Source organism: Anguilla rostrata, unplaced genomic scaffold (genome assembly GCF_018555375.3).
Source record: "Anguilla rostrata isolate EN2019 unplaced genomic scaffold, ASM1855537v3 scaf0033, whole genome shotgun sequence".
Classification (NCBI taxonomy): Eukaryota; Metazoa; Chordata; class Actinopteri; order Anguilliformes; family Anguillidae; genus Anguilla; species Anguilla rostrata.
This window is the reverse complement of record NW_026985613.1, coordinates 1-18,426: the sequence shown is the minus strand read 5'-3', so window position 1 is coordinate 18,426 and position 18,426 is coordinate 1. Positions and strand designations below refer to the sequence as shown.

Here is an 18,426-nt window from a genome sequence, read left to right as displayed (position 1 = left end):
ACATGTTGTATGCTCTGATTGCAGGTTAATTACCCAGAGATCAGAAAGTCAAGGACATCAGTCAGGTACATGGAATTATTCATTTACAGTCTATGCTATTTTATCCAGACAACATATTTATTGCATGCATGAAGTGAATTATATCTGAAATGAGATTGCACTTTTATAGATCCATAATTGGTCACGGGTGACAGCATATTGACTAATATTCCAGAAAATTTTTTATTTAATGAATTTCTGTGTTGTTTGTTCTGATAGACGTTTCAGTATCAGAAATAAGAAATTCTGTGAAATCATACATGCACAGGAAATGATTCAAATGTTTTATATCCTTGTGAAAAGAATGTGAACTAAAACACTGTTAGAATGACCTTTTCCTTTTGTCCTTATGAGCAGGTCCTTCCTTCATATTTAACAGTGTAGTTTTCAGATGATTGGAATGAGGTTCTTTGTGTTATCCGAGGGATTACTGTGCTAACTGTAGAAGGGAACTCTCTACTTCACTCTCTACTGCTATGATCTCCAGTGTAGCAGTGGAACGTGCATTATTGTTCCATCACTGATTTATTTTTCTTTCTTTTTAAAAAATCTGAAATCATATTTATTGAGTCATGCCTTCCATCTTCCATGCTCATTTTATCAACGTCCTCCATCACTTTGTGAGAGCACAGAGAAACTGCATCTCACATAATGCACAATCTCCCAGCAACCACTTGTTTTCCCCCACAGCAGATCACTCACTTACATGTACAGGGCGAGAGTATAAGACCCTGTTCAGCTAATATAGACAGACTACTCCATTGTGGGGCTGCTTCAAACTGCACCAGTTAGGTCTAAATGTAATACCAGCCTGGGAGGTTTCCACAAAGCAGGGTTATTGAGTTAGCTGTATAATTGTTTTGAGTAAACCCCCGAACAGCTCTTTTTACTTCAGTCCATGTGCCATATTTTGGATAGTTCTGGGTTTTACTCAGTGCATTTATCCAGCTAACTCAGCAATCCTGCTTTATGAAACAGGGCCCTGTAGTTTCCTCTCCCTCATTATACTGTAGTGCTTTTATATCAGCAGCAAAACAGCACTCCCTGTGGTCATACATTGTAATGGCAGCTTGTGCCATGTTTAGAACAGCAACCCGTAGTGGTGTCCTCTACAGTCAAACAACACAGATTTATTGAAAATTTGGAAGGGAGCACAGGGTCAGTCCTGCATTACTTATTCAAATTTGGCCGAAATTGTACTTAAATTAGTCTTTAATACGCATGAAAATTCCTCCTATTGTAAATCATGACAATACTTAAGAACAATGCTTTTTCTCACTCCTACATCCATGCAAACGAAAGAGAGTACTATCCAGAAGTGTGTCATTGCTGTTCAAGAACCAAGGGTGAAAGTGGAGTTAATGGGGAAAATGGATCTGAGTTTGGAGTTTGGGAAAGAGGAGGAGGAACACTGCTGGAGGGCGTGAGAGCATTCCTCCCCCTCAGAGTTCTTTATCAACAGAAATTATATCTGGCTTAAGATGCAGAGAAGCGGATAAACAACCACAGGACAAAATGGCCACCCTTGGTGTCATACTGGTAAGTTGGTGAACACATGCATGATTTACTGCTGAATTGCAAAATTTCTGTGCATCCAGGAAAAATACCAACCCCCACCCTCCCAATCTGTGCTCTGTAGGCTTTAGCTAATTTAGCTACTTGATATATGGTATTAATATCTAATTATCTTCTGCAACTTCAGGGAAATAATTGTCTAAGAACGCATCAGGGTCTCATTCTCAATATTAAAGTAACATTGACTAATGTGAAAAAAAACCCTTATTTAGATCCATAATTATAATTTACCCCTGGAAATAACCTCAGATATGTACAAACTTTACATCCAAGATATTTCATTTGTGCGTGTTGAGTCCCACCTCTGGCCCAGTGAACATATTTGAATTTCAAATCTCAATTTCAGTCTTTTATTAAATCTGTGCATCTTCACGTTGTGTTTACAACGTGGTGAAAAGGTCCCCCTTCCTTTGTGATGTTTCAGAAGAGATTAAACAAATTAATTCTCACAAATTCCTATGTCTCAAGTGTATTCTTTCAATTAAAAGTTTTTGTATGTGCTCACATTGACATTGAGAAAAATTGTATTAGATATTAGAATATGAGAGTAATTATTGCACAAAACAGCTCAGCATTTTTGAGCAGAGCCCCTCATTGTCCCGGATCAGTGCCTCCCCCCTCCCTCAGCACCTGCAGTAGGTCCCAGCTGCAGCAGTGCAGTCTCTGTGCAGTCTGACTGAGGGAGGTTTTTGTACGACTCTGTATCACTGTGTCGGCGAGCTATATCCCTGCTGACAGTAATAATCTCCTGCATCTTCAGCCTGGACTCCAGTGATTTTCAGTGTAAACTGAGTCCCAGATCCACTCCCACTGAAACGATCAGGAATCCCAGACTGGCGACTTGTGGCAGCATAAATCAGAAGTTTAGGAGCCTGACCAGGTTTCTGCTGGTACCAGTAGAGGTAGTTGCTCACACTCTGACTGGTTGTACAGCTGATAGAGACAGTGTCTCCCAGCTGAACAGACTGAGCTGATGGAGACTGAGTCAGAATTATATCTGCCATTGATTCTGAAAAAAAAAAAAAAGGAAAAATCTTGACAAGATAACAATCGCAACTCTTGTAAAAACATTCATGTCTTTAAAAGTAAGAAAAGAAACTGTGAACTATAACTAAAATCAAGTAAAAATATGGATCCATCTTTCTTACCCTGTACCAGGAGTCCCAGCATCACCAGCAGTAGAAACTTTGACATCATCATAATGCTGCCTGTGTCAGTGTCTGTGATAGGACTGGACAGTCACTGATCTGTACAGGGGGTCATAAAGTGTGTGGAGCAGTGAGGCAGGACAGGTATGCAAAGCCCCTTCCCCTATACAAATCCTGTCACACACAGTTAGAGGAGCTCTGATGTGTGAACAGCAGTTGGTCTGTAGAGGGCTGGGACACGTGCACTATTCACTGCTGTTTTACCCCATTGTGATGCAGGGACCGAGTGCCCCGCCCAGCTGTGCTTGTTTTCTCTCTCTCTCCTGTCACCTCTCCTGATCCCCAGTGTGTGCAGGACCATGGACAGCAGCCGCTGGCCAGAGTGGATCAGCCCAGTCAAGGCCATGGAGCTACAGCAACTATCCAACACCTGGGAGCAGCCTGTCTTCCAGGAGCGGCTCCAGCTGCAGCACATAGAGGCTCTCCACCACCAGATAAAAGGTCCACTGCCCAGATCCTGGGGACTTCACTCTGGGACTGCTTCACTAGTGCTGTGTGATCGTCCCCACAGATGCTGACCCAAGCCTGTGTCTCCCAGCTGAGCACACACAGAGTCAAGGAATACACAGAGGTCTTATTGTTTACTTTAACGAACTGGGATCTGTCAGTGACACAAGATTGAAACTTACACTTTCATATCAGTCTTATTATCCCTGGTATAGAACCGGCACTGATCAAGACAAAACTCTAAATTAAGTTAAAGTGGCCATTGTATCAAGAATATTTTCTGTTTAAGTTGTGTTCAAAATGAGGTCTGAGTAAGACTAAGAAACGTACAAATTATAAAAGGTTGAATTAATACCTGTATGGCGGTCCATGGCACTAAATTCCTCTGGGATTCGACGATTGCAGGAATCTATTACGCTTTCCAAAGAGGCGGTGAACAGCGCTCCTCTGCTCATCTCGCGCTACTACACCTGTCACCGTCACATCTTTTATCATTTCACCTGAATCGAAGAGCATTTGTCACAGAATGTATTTTGAAACATATTTAATATTGATGACTCGTACACCGAAACGACTTTCGTTGATAAGCTTTCATAACATCATCTTCATTGTCGTTCCACGATTCTCCAGCAGGGGACTTCCTAAGGTTACACATGTCTGACGGATCAACAGTGTGCGCAACAGGCAGGTTTTTGTACAGCCAGTTAATCAGACTGAATCACTGTGGTGGACTTTCGGTGGCGGGACCAAACTGGAAGTCGGCAGTAAGTGGCAATACAAACAAGGCTTTTCAACATTTTCTGCAGAAATATTAGAAGATTCTATCTGTTTTATTACATTCATTTTACATTACGTTTCTGCGGGTTGTTTGCATTTTACATTCCACATTCTATTTTCTGCCGGCTGAATCAGTCGTTGGGCTAGAGATAAAATAAAAGATATGCATGTGAAAAGCTCAACTGACTACTATACATTTGCGTCGGATACATACAAATCCAAGTACGTGCAACTATTTTTTTTACAAGCGAATCGTTGATACATTTGAAAAGCTGCGTGAAGTCGTAAAGAATGGAAAAGCCAACGGTCGGCTGTGTCTGTAGAGTGAGAGGTTTTTGTACGGCGCGTGAATGAGTCTGTATCACTGTGGTACACTTTCGGTGGCGGCACAAAACTGTCAGTTGGACGTGAGTAATTCTCTTCCACATCTTTTACTGTTGATGTTTTCGCGTTCTTTTTTTAATATGCTGTAATTTTCCGACGTTCGATGTCGTGAATCAAAATTGTAATTCTGGAGATGCGTGAATGAAAAACAGAAATGTTAGTTAGATTGTCAAATGATGTCAAATACTTTTTATTCTAGCCCATTTTGACTTCAGGCAGTTTGTCTTTATCGTAGGCCTATTGCTGTTTAGATGACCGTACTGCAATAACTTTCTATTTTGCGCTCGAGGTGGACTAAATTAAATTGCATTGGCTCCCTTGCCGTCGGCAGGATCATTCTGTAGGCGAGTGTAATTTATGTCACGGTCTGCAAAACGACAATCTCTTTCTCAGAAATGTGGAATAAAATAGTGTTGTCCACCTAACACTAAATACAAAAAATTAAAATGATTTAATCAGAGTTATTTATTTTTCACACTTTAAAATGAAATTGGATCATAGTCTACTTCATACACTTTGTCGTTTCTGTAGGTTATGAAATCGGATCGTTTTATTCATTCAGATTTTGTTTATTTTAATGCTTATTTGCGATCGCATTATCTAAAAATTTTTGTTACATTACAGACTTATGTTCGTATGTTCTGATGTTATAACATTCTCTAATCTACGGTATATTATGTTTATATATTTGATTTTTTTTTTTAAAGCGAGGAATTTCCAGTGCAATGAAAATATTTACCAAATGGGTCATTCTTTTGAAAACTTAATGTAAAAGTTCTATGAAAATTGTTTCTTGCTGTCGGAGTGCGCGTTCAGTTCATACACGTGAAGGAACACAACGGGAACCTCGTGGTTCATTCTGTAGGTTTTCAGCGTGAATATCATTATGTATCCATTCCTTTGCAAGACGTTCTGCGTATTGTATTGGGTCTATGGTAGGCTCCTGAAATAATCGACAGTTCAAGCTGCAAAAGTGGAGTAAATTGAAAGTACTGCACTAGAAGCAGTTCTGGTTGTGATGAAGAATTTTATCATTGTGAAGTACTACCGTCACGATCTGATAATAATGGAATGCATGCAGACAGAACCTTTAATAATGTCAATGTACTTTATATTGTAGAATATGAAGCAAATGCGAATAAAGTCTCTTCAGACATTCCAAATTAGTTGTAAGTGATAACTTCTGTATGACATTCCACATCTCAGTCTCATTTTAAGGACAGAATGATTGACACATGGGGGGGGGGGGGGGGGGGCGTGTCCACTGTCTGACCTCACTGTCTCTGCCGTGTCTCCCAGGTGACACAGTCCCCACCCTCACAGTCCTGCCCCCCTCCAGTGTGGAGGTGAAGCAGGGGAAGGCCACACTGGTGTGTCTGGCCAACAAGGGCTTCCCGTCAGACTGGACTCTGCGCTGGAAAGTGGACGGTACCAGTAGGAGCTCGGGCGTGGCCGGGAGCGCCGGGGTCCTGGGGAAGGACGGCCTGTACAGCTGGAGCAGCTCCCTGACTCTCAGTGCGGACGACTGGATGAAGGCGGGGTCACTGACCTGTGAGGCCACAAAGGGCTCCCAGGCTGCCCCCCCTCAGACACTGAGGAGAGCTGACTGTGCTGAGTAGGGCGGGTGCAGGCCCAGCTCACACACTCTGATCACACTGTGTTTACCCTGCTCTGCTCTCAGCCTCTCTGCTCCTTACTGCTGCACACTGAGCTGGGCCTGTGTGTGAATCCTTCCTCCAGCCTGAGCTGTCACTGCTAATGTCTCACATGTGCTCTGCTTGTGCTCCTCAACAAATATGCATACCTGCCTTCTTATCTGTGTTTGTGTGATTTTGGCTATAGCTGTTAGATATAAGTCATTGAAATAATAAAGATTCTTTGAAAAGTTATTGTTTTACTGGCTGTTATTATAAGAAATAGACTTCTGTGCTCCTGTTGTTTTTGTGCAAAAACTGTAGTGATTCCAGCAAGAGGCCAGCCCTCACTTTGATGAAAGCACAATTACATTCTTGCCTCTGAAAATACTTTTGAAATGCTCCCAATAGTCCAAATAAGATAGTAATAATAAAATTTTAAAAATGTGCTAATTGGAAAAGTATATATATTATTTATTGAGTCAGTGGTTTAATTCTAAATAGCTTTCCATTCCTGCCTGTACAGTTTATTTGACAGAAATGTATTGAGAAACCACTAAGAAATATTACATGAGTTTTCTCATTTTTTTCATGGAAAATACCATTATAATTAATTACAAAAATGACTATATACCAACTCATAGGAGACTCAGACAGAGACTAGATGGATGTGATGAGAGGCTGTGTGTGAAATAACTGATCTGGAATCAGTTAAGGAGGGGCAGTCCCAGCTCTGGAGGCCTGCTGAGAGGAGCAGTGATGTGTGAGCGCGCTCAGTGCAGTTCTGTGCAGCAGGATGTGTGCTCTGCTCACACTAACCCCCTGGGGACAGCCCAGACACCTGGCCACAGTTCTGCTCTATTCCCAGATTGAGTCAGTCCCACTGAGGGACAGCAGAACCAGCCTGCCCCGCCCTGCATATGCAAATCTGAGTTTCACCCCCACAGCTTGCAGTTTCTCAGCCCAAAATACCCCACCACTGAGACAGCTGTTTGAGCATGAGGAAGTGGAGGGCTAATTTCCATAGTTAGCTAAAAATAGGATGTTGGTGTACCTTACGTCTGCCTTAGCGTGAATCTCAGATTAGAGATATCACATCTGAGGGCACTTGCACTCTTATTTATTTGTACAGAAAAATAATGTGACACTTAAACTTAACCTTTAAGTATCATATTATAACTAAATTAAAGTGCCTAGAATCATAAATACAGTCTAATCTCAAAAGACAATTATGCATTCAATTGAGATAATATTTTATAAACGAAGATAAGTAGACAAGCAAAATTATGCTTTCATTGTAAATGTAAATTATTTATTTTTTTAAATGGGTTCTCTATTCATAAATATTCAGAAAACAACATATTCTTACAAAAATTTGATGATTACAATTACTATTTTCATTTCAAATACTCCAAATATTTTCCAAAAAAAATTATTTTCTGCATTTTAAAATTGTCAGTGGCTTCAATGAGTGTTTTAGTCATTTAGTGTTTCCTTGTGATCTCATGGAGTGAAAAATTTAATTGTATCTGTTCCACTTCTTGAATGGAGAAAAAGAGGTCTCCATAACTATAAAATTATTGGTTAAAACATTAGTTTGGAGTTAAATAATTGAAATTTTATATTAAATTAGTCCAGTTCCATGCAGCAGCAGGTAAGACTACACACATTTCTTCTCCAGTCAGATACTTCTGCTGTTTGGTGCATCAGAGGGGTCTCTTACAGTTTGTGACCTTGACACTTGACGGGTATCTGAGGGGTTTTCTCACTTTTATATATTCCATCCTTCAAATTTCCAGATACACAATGCTGCATTTATTCAGCAACCACAAACAGGTTTTGATAATACTAACCCAGTACTGACCCCATGCCTGAAATATAATGGATGCCTGTGCAATTGAATACATTAAGCTCAAGGGATATCAATTCAAAATGAATGCATTGATATCCGTTGAGTTTAAAATGATCAAATTTAATAATATGGGAGCTTGTTATGGAAGTCTATCCATGCTGTATCATGCAAAGTTGCGTTTAAATTGAATAACTAACGAAAAACAAGAACAAGAAAATTTGAAACTTAAAAAAAAAAGATGATGGTGCCAATCAAAGAAATACTGTCGCAGAAAATAATAAATTCAGCGATTCAGTGCATCGTGGCTGAGATGTCACCAGGATCCCATCAGAACAGAAACACCTTTAATTACATAAACTCTGATGTATGTATTTAACTCAAAATACCCTTCAGACAGCAGTTAATTTGAAATCCCACTCATTCCTCCTCTAGGAGATAGTACACATACTCTGCTTAGGGTGAACTCCAGGTGATCATTGCTCCTTGTGAGCTGATATACGACGTGTTTCCTGTGATGCTGAGGTACAGTAGTGTGTGTGGTTCAGCAGCAGCTCTGCTATGGGTTCTGTGCATGACACAGAGTAGCTCCTCTTCAGTACAGAGAGGCATAAATTTAGGGCAGAAGCTCATTGTCGCCCCCTACTGGTCCACTGGCAATATGTCCCAGATCAGTGCCTCCCCCCTCAGCACCTGCAGTAGGTCCCAGCTGCAGCAGTGCAGCCTCTGTGCAGTCTGACTGAGGGAGGTTTTTGTACGGCTCTGTATCACTGTGTGAACACCCAGCTACTGATGAGATGCTCACTCTGACAGTAATAATCTCCTGCATCTTCAGCCTGGACTCCAGTGATTTTCAGCGTGAACTGAGTCCCAGATCCACTCCCACTGAAACGATCAGGAATCCCGGACTGGCGTGTTGTGGCAGCATAAATCAGAAGTTTAGGAGCCTGACCTGGTTTCTGCTGGTACCAGCTGAGACGGTCATTGCTGTAAACACTCTGACTGGCTGTACAGCTGATAGAAACAGTGTCTCCCAGCTGAACAGACTGAGCTGCTGGATTCTGAGTCAGAACTATATCTGCCGTTGATCCTGAAAAAGAATAAATGTTAGTTTGAACAGAAATATTTCAGTAAAGATTTTATGTAATTGTGAATTTGAATGGAACAACAGCAAAAGATTTTATGAAAAATTACCAAACATTTTTTTAAAATGACCAAAACCCCAAGTGATCAATTATAATGAAATGAGATTTTCTCACCCTGAGCAAAGAGTCCCAGCATCCCCAGCAGTAAAAAGTTTGACCCCATCATAATGCTGCCTGTGTCGGTGTCTGTGAAAGGACTGGGCAGTCACTGATCAGTACTGGGGGTCTTAAAGTGTGTGGAGCAGTGAAGCAGGACAGGTATGCAAAGCCCCTTCCTCTATACAAATCCTGTCACACACAGTTAGAGGAGCTCTGTTGGGTGAACAACAGTGGGTCTATAGAGGGCTGGGACATGTTGACTATTCATCGCTAATTTTAGCTGTTGTGATGCAAGGACTTCATGACCCACCCAGATGTGCTTGCTTTTCTCTCTTGCCACTCTCAAAAAAGATCTGTTCATATCCAACACACAGCTTTTGTGTTACTAATTTTCATTACAAATAGGATATACAATTTATGCGTTAGAAAGTGAGACTTCCTAACACAGACTAAGTTGAAATTACACAAAATGTGTTCTGAATTAGACATGCGACTGGCCTTATTTAGACATCAATCTCTTGCTGTTTCATAGGTATGAGGAATGCTGCCCCGCCAAGGCATAACTTCGGGGGATGGCATAGCAGTCATCCCAATATATGAACAGCTACCTGAGAAATGGCACACATACATGTTCCCACTTTCCAGCATGAATGAGTGCAAACTTAGCTAAACCTAGACTAACCCTGAATTTATATTATTAATAAAATAAAATTAAATAAATACTCCATAATGGAGTATTCAATACCCCTAAAGAGTAGGTAAGTTAAATGCATACTTTTTAAAATTCCATAAAATGATAAAATCTAATTGTTTTCAGAAAACTCAACTAGATTCTAGAAGTCGTCCTTCTTCCCAGGTATTTATGCAAAAAATGTTTGTGAATTTTTATCATAGGAATGCGGAAATTTCGGAAGGCAAAATACCCCAAAATAGCGATTCAATTAAAGACATGAAACTATTAAATAATTAAGTGAAATAACTAAAACAAACTGTACTCTGCAAACTCCATGACATTCTTGATTCCCAGGTATTCATGCCATAGACGTGCATACAGTATTTAACTAGACAGGAAAGCACGCCTTCAGCTTGCCTAAGCTTGTGAAGTCCCTGGAGTAAGTCTGTACTGCGCGTGTTGAGAACAAAACGTTGGGTGAATCAGGAATATCAGACTATTGAAGGCAACATAAAACGTCAGATGCAGCCATACAGGCCCAAGCCATCACACTGCCTCCGCCATGCTTAACAGAAGAAGTAGTATGTTGAGGGTCCAGAGCAACTCCGCTCTTTCTCCGCACTTTCACCTTTCTATCACTCTGTTCAAGGTTTATGCTTGTCTCATCTACTAATCAGGCTTATCTTTTTTTGTTTTTTTCTTTTTTGTTGTAAATTCCAATCTCTCCTTTCTGTCCTTGTTGCTGATGAGAGGTTTACATCTAGAAGTGTAGCCTTTGTAATTTGCCTCTATGTTTTTTCACACTGTGTCCTGTGATACTTTCACTCCTAATGTATAGAGATCACCAGCAATTATTTGAGGATTTAGATTTTTTTCCCCCACAACTTTTACACCACTTTCTCATTTCTTCCATGGATGGCCTGAATGCTGGTGACTCCTAAGTCCTCCAGTATTTGGTTTCATTGCTATCAAGCAAGTTTAGAAAGAAGCCATTTGTCCTAATGCTTATGTTGACTTAGAAAAAGAGTATTTGAATGACATTGTTGTAATATAGTTCAATATTAGTTAAAAACATATGAAATCAATGCACATACTGAATTTAGCACCATGGTCATTTGCTTTGAAATACAAATTTGATTACTACAGAGGGAAACAACTGCAACACAATGGTACCAATACATTTGCATGAAACTGTAGTGGATCCCAAACATGATAGTGGCAGAGGTTTCCTAACAAGTTCATACCTCAATTGAAATCAGAATGCGTAAGCAGCAGTATACTAAAGATTTATTTACAGTAGTCCACTGTATTAAAACTATAGTACGTGTAACAATGTATTGTTATTATGTATGTAAGGGATGCAAGGGAATGAAACTGATTAGTTCATCCCACAATGGTAAAATCAGGGAAAATGTCTTAAAGATATATAACTAGTAAAATAAATATTTTAGGCCACACTGGACGCGCCATATCAACAAAACAAAGCTACAAAGCAAACGCCGCGTAGAGTAGCCTACGTGATTTGACGTGTGTTGCCTTGCTGTTGAAATAAAAATAAATGCATTATTGGGATGGCAGGTATGCCATCCCGCCAAGTTACGCCTTGGCGGGGGCATGCCCCCATACCTATACAGCACCGAGAGTTTGGCACTTTTCAGGGTTCCCCACAGAAATAACCACAACAGCCACAGACACTCAGCCCTTAAAAACATTAAATTCTGTACATTCTGACTCCATTTCAACAGACAGAATTCATAAACAACTTCACATGTCCACACAATAAAGCCCCAAACTAAGGGGATTTTGCGTTTTCTCCTTCTTCTTCTTCTCTTTCTTCTTCTTCTTCTTCTCATTCTTATTTTTCCTGCCGCCTATCCCACTAACAACATGTCTCCCCATTGGACATTTCACTGACACCGGCCAAATCTGCCCTACACAACCCAATCAAAAACGCGCATACACACGCAAAATACCCATACATTTCTATTCTGAAACATTTCCCGTTCCAACAGCTAGTCCGCCTGTGGCCTAGTGGGTAAGGTTACAGTCTTGAGAACATGGGGTTGTAGGTTCAAACCCAGCTTGGAACACGTTTCTTTAACCTGCTTCAACCCTCACTAATAATTGTCTACTAGCCTACTTATCAATTATTGCTTTTGCACCATATTTACCCGCCGTTCACCGTTCACTTATTAACCGGCTACAATATTGGTAAGCCACATATGGATTCAACGGGAGCTCTTCTGTGCTTACTGGCCTGTGTTCTTTAAAACCACCGGCAGGTTTGCTAATGATATTTCACGCATTGCATAGCTATGGCATTAGCTAACGAAGTTACGGCAAATGTATTCCTTTCATTAAAAAGTTACACCAATTCACCACTGTGCCATTTCTATTAACTATATTTCTTCACTTGGCTACCGTACAAAACTTTCATATCAGCAAACGCCACGTTTCTATTTCTACATTCCTGTTACCTCGCTCTGTTCTCTATCTAGCCACATACGCTACAAACAATTACTACTTATTTACATTCTGCAACTCCGCAGTTTGTACAGCTAATCCATCCGTGGCCTAGTGGGGCCAGCCGTGTATAGGTGTAACGCCGTCCCACGGAAACTGAGGTTCGAATCCACCCCTCGGCAAATAAATAATAGTTTGTAATTGATTTGTTTTTCACAGAATTGTCTTGGATATCCCTTCTTCCAATTTTAGGTTTGATACTAACATGATATTTGTTCTCCACCTCCATTTTATTATGGAGAGGATCAGGAAATCTTTTCTGCCAAATCAATACATATAAAGTTATCAAAGTATTTACATCTGATCAATTATTGCAACAGTACCAATAGGATTACAACATTACATATTACAATTCCTAATAAACACAACAACAGCCAAGTATAAATGTAAAGCTATATTTGTATTTTCGTTCGCAACAGTATTAGCAGGGTTGATATGCACAAGCATGAAATGGGATTGGGGCTGGGACTGGAGCAGGCGGATTTGCCGAGGCTGCAAGGTGACAACTGGCACACATGCAGTCGGACTCCCTGCAGTCGCGTGCTGCCGCGGCTGCTGGGTCTCCTGAAGCTCCTCGGAGCTTGGGTGTTAAGAGAAGCAATGGCATTGGTCTGCTTTTGCCAAGTACTTCATGGGCCACTTCTGAAGCAGAAATAATATTTTTATATACAGTGAGCTCCATAACGTTAGGGACAAAGCCGTATTTTCTTTACTTGGTTCTGTACTTCATAATTTTAGATTTGTAATCAAACAATTTACATGTGGTTAAAGTGCAGCTATCAGCTCTCAGCTCTTATGAAAGATTATTTTAATACATTTTGATTTCACCCTGTAGAAATAACAGCACTCTCTATACATGCATACAACCCCAATTCCAAAAAAGCCGAGACAGTATGGAAAATGCTAATAAAAACAAAAGGAAGTGATAATGTTAAATATTGTACATTTTATTTACCCTGCACTATATTTAAAACACTACAACAGCACATTATTTGATGTTTTACCTTGTGAATTTAATTGTTTTTTGAAAATATACACTCATTTCAAATCTGTTGACTGCAACACGCTCCAAAAAAGCTGGGACAGTTGAGTGTTTACCACTTTGTAACATCACCATTTCTTTTAATAACGCTTATTAAATTTGGGCAATATTTTTCAAGTCAAAGTTTAAAAATGACTGCTTTCTGTTTTATTTGCATTTCATTTACCGTCTTGACTTTTTTAGAATTGGGGATGTACGTACATATTTTCAGGGTGCCATAATGTTCAGGACAAATGGTTTCACGTGTGTTTCTGATTAGTCAGGTGTGTTCAATTGCTTCTTCAGTACAATTATAAGGTATGCCAATGGAAGGAAGCCATTATGTGGCTGGGATATATGAAAAAACAGTCAGAGACATTGGCCAAACCTTAAGCTTACCAAAGTCAACCGCTTGCAACATCATTAAGAACGAGAGCACTGGTGAGCTCAGTAATCACAAAGGGCCTGGTAGGCCAAGGTGGACCTATACAGTTGATGACCAAAGAATTCTCGCTATAATGAAATAACATTAACTCTAAAACAGAGACCTGGACAGTAAAATTTGGGGAGGGTTTATATTTTCATGGGAACTGTACATCATGATGCTGTATAAATGGTAGGTTCTTTATGCCCTTGACCTTATGTTTTGTCATTTTGAAACACAACCTTGTGTAGCTCTATCACCCAGTATTATCAAATTCTCAACATGAAATTATTATTGTTATTATAATGATTTTCCACAGCTCTCCCTTTTTTTGTGTGCTGTCAATCCAGGGGATAGGGTGGGAGGGGTAGTTAATATGAATTGCATTACACAATTTCTGTATTGTCTGAAGGTGGAGGGAGCAATATTTGTACTGTGTCCTGTTCTATATTGAATAGTTAAAACTGACTGATGATAATAATAATAATAATAATAATAATAATAATAGTAAGTATAGAAACATATAGATGGGAAAGCGTTTGTTAAGATGGCTGAATGACAGTACTGACAATGAACAATTAGAGATGGCATTACTTATTGCCTTGACAACAATAGTGTAATAAGTAACAATACTTTAAAAAAATGTATGTCTAGACCGTGACGTGTTACACAAGGCACATGTAAAGGGGACAATACCAATAATGATGATGATACCAGCAATAATATAGTGAGGGGGAAATGAAACATATTGTAAACTAAACCCTAATATGATTGCAGGGCCATGGAAATAATAGCTGGTGTACTGAGACACAAACGTGCACATGTACACATGTCCCATTTACCTGCGATATTCTCACTTAAAAGTGTTATTATGCACGGACAAGCCAACAAACGGGACGTGAAACCCAATAATGAAGTCAAATAGGAAAAATGAAACTACTGGTCTTTTAGCTGAAATAATGACAGAATACCTCGATGACATCAATATAAAACAGGAACCTGTTTGTAATAAATTTATTAAGACTTACCGAAGCGTAGGTACCGCAAAATAACCGCAAAACGCCTTATTTAATATTCGAATTTATTTGTCTATACGCTGTCATTCATTCATTCGGAACGGCAACGTTAAGAACAACCGTTGAGAATGAATGGGGAAAGGTAAAGGCAGAGACGAAAACGGTCTTCCTGCATCCGGGACGGAACAGCGCCGCGAAAAAATACGCGCGGCCGAAAGTATATTACATCCGTAGTGTTAAGAACTACCGTTGAGAACGAACGGTAAAAGTTAAGGGAAGTTAAGCGTAACTATCCACGGCTGGCGCGGGAGCCGTGGATAGTTACGCTTAACTTCCCTTAACTTTTACCGTTCATTCTCAACGGTAGTTCTTAACACTACGGATGTAATATACTTTCGGCCGCACTTATTTTTTCGCGGCGCTGTTCCGTCCCGAATGAATGAACGACAGCGTATAGACAAATAAATTCGAATCTTAAATAAGGCGTTTTGCGGTTATTTTGCGGTACCTACGCTTCGGTAAGTCTTAATAATTTTATTACAAACAGGTTCCTGTTTTATATTGATGTCATCGAGGTATTCTGTCATTATTTCAGCTAAAAGACCAGTAGTTTCATTTTTCCTATTTGACTTCATTATTGGTTTTCACGTCCCGTTCGTTGGCTTGTCCGTACATAATAACACTTTTAAGTGAGAATATCGCAGGTAAATGGGACACGTGTGTATGTGCACGTTTGTGTCTCAGTACACCAGCTATTATTTCCATGGCCCTGCAATCATATTAGGGTTTAGTTTACAATATGTTTCATTTCCCCCTCACTATATTATTGCTGGTATCATCATCATTATTGGTATTGCCCCCTTTACATGTGCCTTGTGTAACACGTCACGGTCTAGACATACATTTTTTAAATTATTACTTATTACACTATTGCTGTCAAGGCAATAAGTAATGCCATCTCTAATTGTTCATTGTCAGTACTGTCATTCAGCCATCTTAACAAACGCTTTCCTATCTATATGTTTATATACTTACCATTATTATTATTATTATTATTATTATTATTTTTATTATCAGTCAGTTTTAACTATTCAATATAGAACAGGACACAGTACAAATATTGCTGCCTCCACCTTCAGACAGTACAGAATTTGTGTAATGCAATTCATATTAACTACCCCTCCCACCCTATCCCCTGGATTGACAGCACACAAAAAAAGGGAGATCATTGGAAAATCATTATAATAACAATAATAATTTCATGTTGAGAATTTGATAATACTGGGTGATAGAGCTACACAAGGCTGTGTATCAAAATGGCAAAACATAAGGTCAAGGGCATAAAGAACCTACCATTTATACAGCATCATGATGTACAATTCCCATGAAAATATAAACCCTCCCCAAATTTTACTGTCCAGGTCTCTGTTTTCGAGTTAATGTTATTTCATTATAGCGAGAATTCTCTGGTCATCAACTGTATGGGTCCACCTTGGCCTACCAGGCCCTTTGTGATTACTGAGCTCACCAGTGCTCTCGTTCTTAATGATGTTCCCGGCGGTTGACTTTGGTAAGCTTAAGGTTTGGCCTATGTCTCTGACTGTTTTTTCATATATCCCAGCCTCATAATGGCTTCCTTCCATTGGCATACCTTATAATTGTACTGGGGAAGCAATTGAACACACCTGACTAATCAGAAACACACGTGAAACCATTTGTCCTGAACATTATGGCACCCTGAAAATATGTACGTACATCCCCAATTCTAAAAAAGTCGAGACGGTAAATGAAATGCAAATAAAACAGAAAGCAGTCATTTTTAAACTTTGACTTGAAAAATATTGCCCAAATTTAATAAGCGTTATTAAAAGAAATGGTGATGTGACACAGTGGTAAACACTCGACTGTCCCAACTTTTTTGGAGCGTGTTGCAGTCAACAGATTTGAAATGAGTGTATAATTTCAGCACAGAGAGGTGTGTATTCAGGGCTGTGGCTCGTTGTTGCCCCCTACAGCCCAGTTGGCAGTACTGCTGTCCCAGACCAGTGCCTCCCCCCTCAGCACCTGCAGTAGGTCCCAGCTGCAGCAGTGCAGTCTCTGTGCAGTCCGACTGAGGGAGGTTTTTGTACGGCTCTGTATCACTGTGTCGGCGAGCTATAACTCTGCTGACAGTAATAATCTCCTGCGTCTTCAGCCTGGACTCCAGTGATTTTCAGTGTGAACTGAGTCCCAGATCCACTCCCACTGAAACGATCAGGAATCCCAGACTGGCGAGTAGTGGCACTATAGATCAGAAGTTTAGTAGCCTGACCAGGTTTCTGCTGGTACCAGTGGAGGTGGTTGCCACTGTAAACACTCTGACTGGCTGTACAGCTGATAGAGACAGTCTCTCCCAGCTGAACAGACTGAGCTGCTGGATCCTGAGTCAGAACTATATCTGCCATTGATCCTGAAAAAGAACAAAATGGAAATGGATGTCAGTGCAGATAAATATTTTCAATTTATGCACAATTTTTTTGTGAATTTGACTACACAAAATGCCAATTGTTGTAAAAACATTTGTGTTGTGAAAAAGTAAAAAAGAAGAAGAACACTTTAAAATCTCAAGGTAAAATTGATCTGTCTTTCTCACCTTGTACAAGGACTCCCAGCATCACCAGCAGAAAACAGTTTAACATCATCATACTGCTGCCTGTGTCAGTGTCTGTGAAAGGACTGGACAGTCACTGATCAGTACTGGGGGTCTTAAAGTGTGTGGAGCAGTGAGGCAGGACAGGTATGCAAAACCCTTTCCTCTATTCAAATCCTGTCACACACAGTTAGAGGAGCTCTGATGTGTGATCAGCTGTGGGTCTGTAGAGGGCTGAGACATGTGCACTCTTCACTTCTTTTTTGCCCTGTAAAACATTCAAACATCACCTTTACTATTTCTGACATTGTATCATGTGTGACTGGTGAAGACTGGCTCAGATCTCTACACTGGCAACCACACTGTCAGAGAATTGAATTCAAAGTACTCCTAATTGTCTATAAATCTTGGACCAAAATACATATCAGACCTCCTCTCACCTTACATTCCAGCTACACCCCTAAGGTCAGCTGGGTCCAGTCTATTAAACACTCCAAGAGTGAAAACAAAACACGGTGAAGCAGCTTTTAGTCACTCTGCCTCGTGCATCTGGAATAAACTCCCTGAAGAACTCAAACAGGCCTAGACTCTAAATATATTAAAAACTAGGCTTAAAAACTTCATGTTCTGCAGTATCTATGACTAATTAAGTTTTATTTATTTGTACTTTTTTATCTATTCTTATTGTCCTATTTATTGTTTTTTTTTTAGTATATATACACTTATTTGTACTTTCTTACCTATTCTCCCTGTTCTGTATTTTTATGCACTGTGTAAAGCACTTTCAATTGCCATTGTTGTATGAATTGTGCTATATAAATAGACCTGCCTTGCCTTGCCTTGCCTTGAATATGAGGTATGATTGTTAAATTTGTTTTTAATATGTTCACATGTTGTATGCTCTGATTGCAGGTTAATTACCCAGAGATCAGAAAGTCAAGGACATCAGTCAGGTACATGGAATTATTCATTTACAGTCTATG

The 18,426-nt window shown here is 39.9% G+C and overlaps 3 gene segments (V, D, J or C); 1 reads left to right on the top strand and 2 right to left on the bottom strand.

Annotated features, from left to right (window-relative positions):
* The first annotated feature begins 3,638 nt into the window (after positions 1 to 3,638).
* LOC135246184 (Ig kappa-b4 chain C region-like) lies at positions 3,639 to 6,319 on the top strand. The segment is given in 3 exon segments: positions 3,639 to 3,747; positions 4,376 to 4,453; positions 5,730 to 6,319. Coding segments are annotated over 3 exon segments (507 nt in total).
* A 2,361-nt stretch (positions 6,320 to 8,680) lies between these two features.
* Positions 8,681 to 9,221, bottom strand: LOC135246183 (Ig kappa chain V region K29-213-like). The segment is given in 2 exon segments: positions 8,681 to 9,003; positions 9,173 to 9,221. Coding segments are annotated over 2 exon segments (372 nt in total).
* A 7,575-nt stretch (positions 9,222 to 16,796) lies between these two features.
* On the bottom strand, positions 16,797 to 17,578 carry LOC135246182 (immunoglobulin kappa variable 4-1-like). The segment is given in 2 exon segments: positions 16,797 to 17,263; positions 17,447 to 17,578. Coding segments are annotated over 2 exon segments (363 nt in total).
* Between the last annotated feature and the right edge of the window lie 848 nt (positions 17,579 to 18,426).